Below are 10,280 nucleotides of genomic sequence, written 5' to 3' on the forward strand. Positions count from 1 at the left end.
GATATGATAGCACTTGGCTTAAAATTATAAAATAATTTCATAAAATGTAATTAACAAAATAATTTGCTTTAACATAAAAAAAAAAAAATATTTTTCATTAGTCCTGTGTTTTTGTAACGTGACAAAATTAATTAATAATTGACATGATGACATTAAATATGGAGGCCTAAACTGCAAAAATGTAAAATAAAGTAAATATAAAATAAAGAATAAAAAAAAATTATGACAAAGAATTTAACAATATATTGAAAATAAAGTAATACAAAAAAAATAATTAAAAAATTATTTATATTTGTTTTGAGGTTATTTGTTCGTTCACTCGGGTTTGAGCCTCCATTTATGGCAATCTTACTTTAAAAAAAGAAGGCATAGCCAAGTTATGCCGCGTCTATTTTAAACAGTTAAAGCTGTTTTTAGCTCTGCATTGGGCATTAAATGAAACACAGACCCTGTAGTTTTGATATCATGAAGTTAGATGCGTTGTGTGTTTTCTGTGAATGAAGCAAATGGGCAGTTTTACACACGCGCACGCAAGGCTCTCGTCACGGCGTGCTGACGTACGGGAGGCTGGGTGTGCGTGGGGGCGGGGACAACATACGTCATCGAGACGTGATAACAGTGATACCGATCAGCAGCTCTATATCGGAATTTGGGCGCTTTAGAAAAACTGGGGGGAAAAGAAACACTTTCATTCTGCAGTTGAAGCAATTCGCTGTTTTCTGCCGTTGGAAAGCGAGAAGACTTTACGCCAGGGCGCGAAATAATGGCGGTTTTGGGAGGCGCGTGCCGGCTCATGCAGCGTAAGTGTGTTTACGACTCTTAATAAACACATGACATTCATTCATTCACTGAGGAGCTTATATAAGCGTCTTTATCATTAATCATGCAGAATGAGCAGTGCAGGGGCTGAAATGAGCCGTGTTGGTGTCAGCTCTGTTCGTGAAGGTTAAAGCGTCTCGATGACTTTCCTGTTTTTCTTCCCGCAGTTTTTCAGCTCTTCACGGAATAATCGCGCAGATAAAGCTTGTGTTTTCATATCCGCGTTAACGTGTGGGAAGTTAAACGAGTGCACGAGGTTTACATGCGCATATTGTCAACAAAAAGCAGGAGTTAAAAGTTTCCGTGGCGTTAAAACATCATGTTACACAACACACGCTTTCACAACTTGCGTAACTGCGCCAACAGCGCCTCCGAGCGGCCGCGCGGCGCTACTGCAGCACCATACACATTACACCGATTAAACACGTGTAATAACTTGCGCTTTTAAATATTGATAATAGAAAACATGCCACTGTATTACGTACTGGTGCTATGTTCTGTCTTAAAAATGTAAACTAAATTACTTTTAATAGTATATAATAGTACTAGTCAAGGTTTTGTGATAAAATAATATAAATAATTAGTGTTATTATATCTGTCTTGCCTAATAATATAAATCTGCAAACATAAATTACAAGCGGTATAAAGTATATTTCGCCACAAATTATTACATTACTATAATAATAAATAAAAAAATTGGCTCATTATTACTGTAATAGATACAAAAATTGTATTCATGAGCAATAAGAGTTTTTTTCTTTCATTACTTTATATATATATATATATGTATGTGTATGAGATTATATTTATTTATACATGTTTTCTGCATAAATCACAAAATATAAATTGAAGTTGAATAAAAAATATTTTAAAAAGGTACAAAGCATGTATCAAAATGACCAAACCTTCAATCTTAACTTAAAACTTAAAACATGAATAAATGTTTATATATATATATATATATATATATATATATATATATATATGGTATATAACACTTTAGTTTTTTCTCAAAATAATGCAAAATTCATAATTGGATTAAAAATATGCTTTGAATTTTGTGGCAAGAAACGAATTAATGGATTGACATTAAAAAATATTGTCAAAATGGGAAAATTTAATTATCTTTGTTAAATATATAAAACATTTTTTCTATCTCACTTATAAAACTTGATCTGGAAGTGTGTTTAACATGCAATTTTTCTGTTTTCCGGCTGTTTCGCGTGTGTGTGTGTGTGTGTGCAGTGGTCAGGTTGAGTCCGCCGGTGAGTGTGTGCACGAGTGTGTTTCTCAGACAGCAGTCGACGGCCGCAGCAGCTGTGTTGGCCAGCTCCACCGCTCCAGAGACTCAGGAGAACAGGTACAGCGTCTCCTGACCTCATGAACATCCACCCAGTGCCTGCTGGGAAATCAGACGCTCCAGAAGTCTCTTTGGGTTCAGTTTAATTTGGTTTGTCTCAAACCCGCTGTGTTGCTTTCTTCTTCAGAAAACCCAAGACAGGGATTCTGATGCTGAACATGGGCGGCCCGGAGAAACTGGAAGACGTGCATGACTTCCTGTTACGGCTCTTCATGGACACAGACCTCATGCAGCTTCCTGTGCAGAAGTAAGAGAAACTAGCCTGCAGTGATTGTGACTCTGGAAAGGAGAAAGCTGAAACACGTGTTTGTATGTCTGTTGCAGTAAACTCGGTCCTTTCATTGCCAAAAGAAGAACCCCAAAGATCCAAGAGCAGTACAGCAAGATTGGAGGAGGATCCCCGATCAAAGCCTGGACCACCATGCAGGGAGAAGGCATGGTCAAACTGCTGGACGAGATGTGTCCGGAGACGGGTGAGAGCCGGGGGAACATGGCTTACATGTGCTCAGAGATTATACACACATACTGAGGCAATTACAAGTATAAAAAAAAAAAAAAGATATATATATTTATATATATATATATATATATATATATATATATATAAAACAATTTTAAGATTAAATAGAAAATGAGGAAAAAATTAAAAAGTAAAAAAAAAAAAAGTAACAAAAATACAATTTTATATATATATATATATATATATATATTAAATGAGTAAAAAAAATAACTTTAAAAATAATATATATATATATATATATATATATATATATATATATATATATATATATATATATATATATATATATATATATATATATATATTATATGATTTAAATTTAGGAAAAAAGAAATAATAAAAAATGCTCTATTATATTTAGATTATACATAAATATTTTAATTTCAATTAAATAATAAAAAAAATGTATAAACAAATAATATAGTAATATTATGCACTATAGTATTAAAAAATTATTTAGTGAATTTTATTTATAGAGAAATATTCATAGAAATATTTAATAATATGTGATTTTACTCACATTAATATATTATAATTAGTGTATTATTTTTTCACAGTATAAATGTTCGTGAGGTTAGTTTCCATGCGCAGATCAGATCTGGTTGTGTAACCAGCTCATGAAACATTTACTACGAAAAGCTGTAATTTCTCCCCAAAACATGTTAAAAAGACCAATAAATGAAAAAATAAACTCTCAATTAGCAGTAAAATAACTGGATAAGTCATTTTTAAGTGAGCAATAAATATCAACAATAAAAAAATAAGAGTACTGCCGAATGAAAAGAATAAATTAAGAATACAGCAGTGCTAAAATGTACACGAACGCGTGAGTCTCAGTTAATATATCCTTATATTTAGAATTAGAAAATTTTGTTATATAACTTAATATATTACAAAAATTATTTTATTCTGAAAATAACTACCGAATAAAAAATAATTCAGTTTGCATTAAAATATTATATGATATTAATATTATACAATTAACATTATAATATTATTTAAATTAAAACAAATGTAGATAATACATTTAACAGTACTGTAATATATAAATATTATTTAATATGTATTTATAGTATTGTTTTTTCTAAGTATATATTTTGATCTTTATGCATAAAAATATATGTCTGCTTCTTAAATTTTAAGACGAGGATGATGATATTTGGCAGCACTGAATCAGTCTGGAGGCGTCGAGGGACTCTGGTGACGGATCATAAAATAATCAGTCAAACAGACAAACGGTCCTCTCTGTTGTCAGTGTTGAGTGCTGATAAACCTGGAGTGTGTGTGTGTGTGTGTGTGTGTGTGTGTGTGTGTGTGTGTGTGTGTGTGTGATAGATGAAGCTCAGAGGAGTGTCTCACACACGCCTCACACACACACCTCTGATAATCTAACAACTTCCTGTTTCAGGTTACTGGTTTTTCTTGCACAAACATGATCTGGTTTGCTGTTATTTCATTCCAAAACATTAATAAGCAAATAAAAAAGATTTTGAACTGTGATCGTGTTTAGGAAATACTTCCAACATATGCTTGAGTTTATCCCCAAATCATCCGACGAACAAATAAATGAACTTTAAACTGTACACATGGTACAACGAAAGCAGTTTCACTGTCTAAATGATAAAAATAACAACGCAAAATAAATACAATTAAATAAAAACAACTGCAGAGTAAACACAAGTTGCATTCAAAAAAAAATAAAAATAATTAATCTTATTGTGAAAATGTTATCACAAATAAAATATTCAAATAAATGAACAAATAAAATGATAAATGAGCTCTGTTTACAGTAAAACAACTGTATAAAGAAGTTACACTTTATTTGAAGGTGTCCTTGTACAATATACAATGCTAAAGTAAAAAGAAAATGTGGTGGTAAGTGTATAATAATAATAATATAACAATAATAATAAATTAGTGTAATAAGTCATACTACTACTACTACTACTAATAATAATAAAAATAATAATTATAATTATCATTATAATTATTATTATTATTATTAACTAAATTGTATACAAATAAATAAAAATGAAATTAAAGGTGGTAATATCTACAAAAGTAGTTAAAACATTATGCAAAATTAAAAAAATAGAAAGTTGTGCAGAATAAGCCAAGCGACTAGTATCAACACATTTAAGAAAAAGCTAAAAAGAAAATGTGAGGAATTAATTTTAAATAAAGCACTGCTCAATAAAGACAAACTAAAGTGTGTGTGTGTGTGTGTGTGTGTGTGTATAATGACATGGGTATGACACAGTTATTACAAAGAGAGGGTGACTTATGAGGACATAACCCATGTCCCCATTTTTTAAAACACTTATAAATCATACAGAATGAGTTTTTTTGAGAAAGTAAAAATGCACAAAGTTTCCTGTGAGGGGTAGGGTTAGGTGTAGGGCCATAGAATATACAGTTTGTACAGAATAAAAACCATTACACCTATGGGATGAACACACTTTACACTAAAACAAACATGTGTGTGTGTGTGTGTGTTTGCAGCTCCTCACAAGTTTTACATCGGGTTCCGGTACGTTCCTCCTCTGACGGAGGAGGCCATCGAGCAGATGGAGAAGGACGGAGTGGAGCGAGCCGTGGCCTTCACACAGTACCCACAATACAGCTGCTCCACCACAGGTCTGTCACACATCTGTGAGCTTAATCCGTGGAAAGAGCAGAGATCCAGTCCTCCGTCTGACGCACGTGTGTGTGTGTGTGTGTGTGTGTGTGTGTGTGTGTGTGTGTGAGCAGGCAGCAGTCTGAACGCCATCTACAGATACTACAGCAGTCGCAGCGACAGACCCAAGATGCGCTGGAGTGTGATTGACAGGTGGCCGACACACCCTCTGCTGATCGAGGTAACACACACACACACACACACAGGCTTGGACACAGTTTCCTTTCTGAATATGCATTTGTAGGAGATTCCCTTTCAGATGCATTTGCGAATTACTGGCATTTGCTCCATTATTTAATGGTAGAAGGGACTCGTGTTAATTTATGTTGAATGCAGAAAGCATGCATATCTTTTACAAAGCCTTTGCTTCAGGAAATAAAAGACGACTTTGGAACACCAGGCTTCTAGCGAAGCTTTATATTTTCTTCTCTGATTATTATTGATTGCTAATGAAATGGCTGTGGTCTGTAGTCTGCTGTGGTGCAGTAGTAGCGTGCAGTGGTGCTTCTGATGGTTTTCCTGGTGTCTCTCAGTGTTTTGCTGATCATGTTCGTAACGAGCTGGAGAAGTTTCCTGTGGAGAAGAGAGACGACGTGGTGATCCTGTTCTCCGCTCACTCTCTGCCGCTGTCTGTGAGTCTCACCTCATCTTACAGCTTTATCCCTCATAATGCATTCAAGAGCTCACATAGGGAAGAGTTGTTATTTTATAAATTAATATTTTAAATAATAATAAAAAGTTGCAAAAATATATTCTGTTTTAAATTAAAACCATTCATTATTATTATTATTTTTTTTTTAATATGAAAAAATATAAAAGTTTAGAATGTTGCTATGTTATTACTGCATTTATCACCTTTCTGATTCATTAAAATAATTATGACTTTAATATAAATTCATTAAAAATATATACAAAAATGTATGAACTACACCCAAAAAAATATTAAAAAATAATATATATTTATAAAAAATCTTATTTGAATATATCACTGTATGAAATTTATAATAACAAAAAATCTGAGAATTACCAGAATTAATGTGATTTAATTTAAACTCATTATTGCTCAGAAATAGTCTACATTTACAAAATCTACATATTTATTTCTAACAAAATAAGATGAGAATTACTCTAAAAAGAATTCAAAGTAAATAAATTAATCTTACTTCCATAAACATGCACTTTCAGAGGAAAAAAGTTCAATTTTTAATGCTGCAATGGTTTATCAACAGCGTACATATTCATGATTCTCAACAAAACTCAGTCCAAAAGGGAAAAGGCTAAATATGTTTTACATAAGTTTTTTGGTTATTAATATAACTTAATAATCTAATTTAAAAAAAGTATTTTTGACACCTAATGGTTGTGCATATACATACCAGGGTCCAAATTTATTTAAAAAAAAATAAAAAAATAAAAATTATATATATATATATATATATATATATATATATATATATAATTTTTTTTTTTTTTTTTTTTTTAGGCATTTGCTCCTTTCCTTTCAAAAGATGCCACATTAAAAAAAAGAAATCGTTGTCAATATTGACCATGAATGCATTGTGAGTATTATTAATTGTTTAGAATAAACGAGTTGTAAGCAAACTTGTATTGTGTGTTCAGGTTGTGAACCGGGGCGATCCGTACCCACAGGAAGTTGGCGCGACGGTTCAGAGGGTGATGGACCGATTAGGACACTGTAACCCATACAGACTCGTCTGGCAGTCAAAGGTCACCATCACAAACCATATGTGGTCATTGTAGCAATGGGTCAAAATTAGCAATCTTTAGATATTGTCCTTTCTAACAATCCTAGATTTCAGATTGTATATAAATTTCAATTTCAAAAAATGTACCCTTAAGACGTGTATATATATATATATACACATTTATCCAAAAGGAAAACACAGTTTGGTTTATTTCTGTGGAGCACTGTTTGTGGCCATGAAGAGCAGCTGCTGAACAGAGTCCTCTAGTGGTGAAGTGCTGTAACTGCAGTCCTCTCTGCGCTCGCTGAAGCTGCTGTGTGTCCCTGCTGGGCTCCTGTAGGTGGGGCCGATGGCGTGGCTGGGGCCGCAGACTGATGAGGTCATCAAGGGCCTCTGTCAGCGCGGGAAGAAGAACCTGCTGCTGGTACCCATCGCTTTCACCAGCGACCACATCGAGACGCTGCACGAGCTGGACATCGAGTACTCGCAGATCCTCGGGGAAGAGGTGCGCCAACTGCTTTCAATTAAGAACCTTGCTGCATCGCACCTCAATCTAATGACTTAATATACAGTGGTCAACAGTTAAACTAATATAGATATAGGTAATATATTGTATTTATTTATCATATAATTTCATTACTATAATATATTTAGGATAAATTGTTTACATTTGGCAGATGCTTTTATCCAAAGCAACTTGCATTTAATATCACATATTGTTCATGCACACACATGCATACAGTCGTGATGACTAGCAGCTTTGAATTAAACGTCATTAAAAGTCGCTGTAGTCACTGAAATGACTCTGGTCTGAACACACGAGGCTCGGTGTGCTACGGTAGAGGACAGAGATCAGTAAATGTCCTGCTGTTCTGCTGAGGGATGTTCTGGAGGTTAGTTGTTTCCCATCACTGCAGTGTCTGTTATTAACGGTGAGCTGAGCGATCTCTGACCTCTGACCTCTGCTCTCATATCTGGGACGCATCGATCAGTGCTTGGCTTCTGAAGAGTGTGAGTGTGTTTCCCAGACTCATGCGGTGTAGCGTGCGTGTGTGTGTGAGCCCTGAGGCTAGCATCGCTACGCTAGTCTGTTCTGGTGGTTTCTCTCACCTGTGCATCGATCTGTGGCCCCGGGGCCGATCTGATCTGATCTTCTGGATGGGTGCCGCTTCACACCGGGCCTCCAGCAGATCTGGGCAACTTCTGTGGTTAATAGCTAACAAATATTAATATGTCAGTGCACATTTTGAGCAATTGCTCTACCAGGATTAGTATGGCTAAATAAAAATGCAACTTAAAATATTTTATAACTTGCAGAATAATAAATATTAACTAAAAATGTAATAGAAAATCATATATATATATATATATATATAATATATTTTTTTTTCTAGAAATACTCAATTTCTCATAGTTTATAATATAGTTTATTTCATAATATAAATTAAATTAAGAACTAGTTTTCTATTGTTTTATATCTCTATAATAAAATATATATTTAAAATTTTATATTTTTTTATTTATTAATTTATCTCTATAATAAAATACATGTATTAAAAAAAATATTATTTTTTCATAATAAATATAAGGTTTTATTTTCTTGCTTTCATCAGTCAAGGTTTCTTAGAAGTAAAAAAAATTATAATCATTTTAATTCAGCTGATTGCCAAGGGATCATTTCTCATTTTATTAGTTTACTCCTCTCCTTTCTCATTTTTCAGGTTGAAATACTAAAATAACCAAGAATAAATAGAGTAAAATATTTTAAAAACACTTAACAGAATGACTAAAATTAAGCAAAAATGTAAATAAAAGCATAATTCTTCTAGTTGGAGATATCCACAAACACTATGAGAGCATCTCGGTGAAACTGAGCATAACACCAAAGCATGCGACTGGATAGTGTTTGTGGATCAACACACGCTTGATGATGCAGTGTTTAATGAGAAGTGTGTGTGAGTGTGTATGTGGTGAGTAAAGCAGACTGAACTGTGTTTCAGTGCGGCGTGGAGAACATCAGACGAGCCGAATCTCTGAACGGAAACCCGCTCTTCTTCAGGGTGAGAGCACCACACTTCACCTCATGATCAGCTCCGCTTGCAGTGTTTAAAACAGCACATTAGTTTAGACTTTGAGAGAGAAAATGAACAAGTAGCAGTCTCTGGTTTGTTTGTAGTGGAGTGAACGGTGGTTAGGTTTCTGCTGTGTGTTAAACTCATCAGTGTGTGTCTGAGAACTTCACCCGCGGCCCGCTGAGTTTATTAAAACCCCTGAAATCAATCAGGACTTCAGCTGACTGCACACAACACACACACACACACACACACACACACACACACACACACACACACACACAGAGACACACACAGAGACACACACACAGAGGGACACACAACACACACACAGAGAGAGAGACACACGACACACAACACACACAGAGACACACAACACACACACACACAGAGACACACACACACACAGAGAGAGAGACACACACACAGACACACACACATAGAGACACATAACACACAACACACACAGAGAGAGACACACACACACAAGGAGACACACAACACACACAAGGAGACACACACAGAGACACACACACACACACACAGAGAGAGAGAGAGACACACAAGGAGACACACAACACACACAAGGAGACACACACAGAGACACACACACACACACACACACACAGAGATACACACACACAGAGAGAGAGACACATACACACACACACACACACACACACACTCTAGCAATGCTTTTCAACAGCATTTGACATTTGCAATCGTATGCATAAAATACACAACACAAAAATATTGGATAAAACGATCAAAAATAGAATTACTTAATATTTCAGGATATAATATAGATGTAAAAATGTATATTTAAGTAATAATTTAACATGCACAAATACAAATAATTCAATATTTAGGTGTCCACAGCTCATTATTTGCCAGAGAAATGAAGTCTAGAGAAGATCACAATGAGAAATATCAGACTATATACTCATATTTTACTTTAACCTGTTAGAGAGGTCTTAATTATTTAATGCATGTTTAAATAAAAGTTATGGCAGCCACTGAGTAAATGATTATATTTCAACAACAAATAGGAATTGTATAATGTAGAAGTTAATTTATAAAACTGCATTGAGTGCAGTCTACATGTTTGCACACAAGTGTTGGTTAT

The 10,280-nt window shown here is 34.2% G+C and overlaps 1 protein-coding gene across 2 annotated transcripts in view; it reads left to right on the forward strand.

Moving 5' to 3' along the window:
* The first annotated feature begins 584 nt into the window (after positions 1 to 584).
* Positions 585 to 10,280, forward strand: part of fech (ferrochelatase) — a 14,203-nt gene continuing 4,507 nt past the window's right edge. Inside the window, exons 1-10 of one of the 2 annotated variants that reach the window (XM_026196973.1) lie at positions 585 to 800; positions 2,065 to 2,179; positions 2,307 to 2,426; positions 2,504 to 2,652; positions 5,202 to 5,336; positions 5,451 to 5,557; positions 5,910 to 6,008; positions 6,997 to 7,104; positions 7,423 to 7,587; positions 9,083 to 9,142. In XM_026196973.1, the coding sequence (XP_026052758.1) occupies positions 764 to 800; positions 2,065 to 2,179; positions 2,307 to 2,426; positions 2,504 to 2,652; positions 5,202 to 5,336; positions 5,451 to 5,557; positions 5,910 to 6,008; positions 6,997 to 7,104; positions 7,423 to 7,587; positions 9,083 to 9,142 (1,095 nt within the window). In that variant the 5' untranslated portion in view covers positions 585 to 763. The remainder of the gene's footprint in view (positions 801 to 2,064; positions 2,180 to 2,306; positions 2,427 to 2,503; positions 2,653 to 5,201; positions 5,337 to 5,450; positions 5,558 to 5,909; positions 6,009 to 6,996; positions 7,105 to 7,422; positions 7,588 to 9,082; positions 9,143 to 10,280) is intronic. The other variant, XM_026196974.1, reaches the window with a different exon arrangement.

The sequence above is a fragment of the Carassius auratus genome, chromosome 21 (assembly GCF_003368295.1).
Source record: "Carassius auratus strain Wakin chromosome 21, ASM336829v1, whole genome shotgun sequence".
NCBI classification, from domain to species: Eukaryota; Metazoa; Chordata; class Actinopteri; order Cypriniformes; family Cyprinidae; genus Carassius; species Carassius auratus.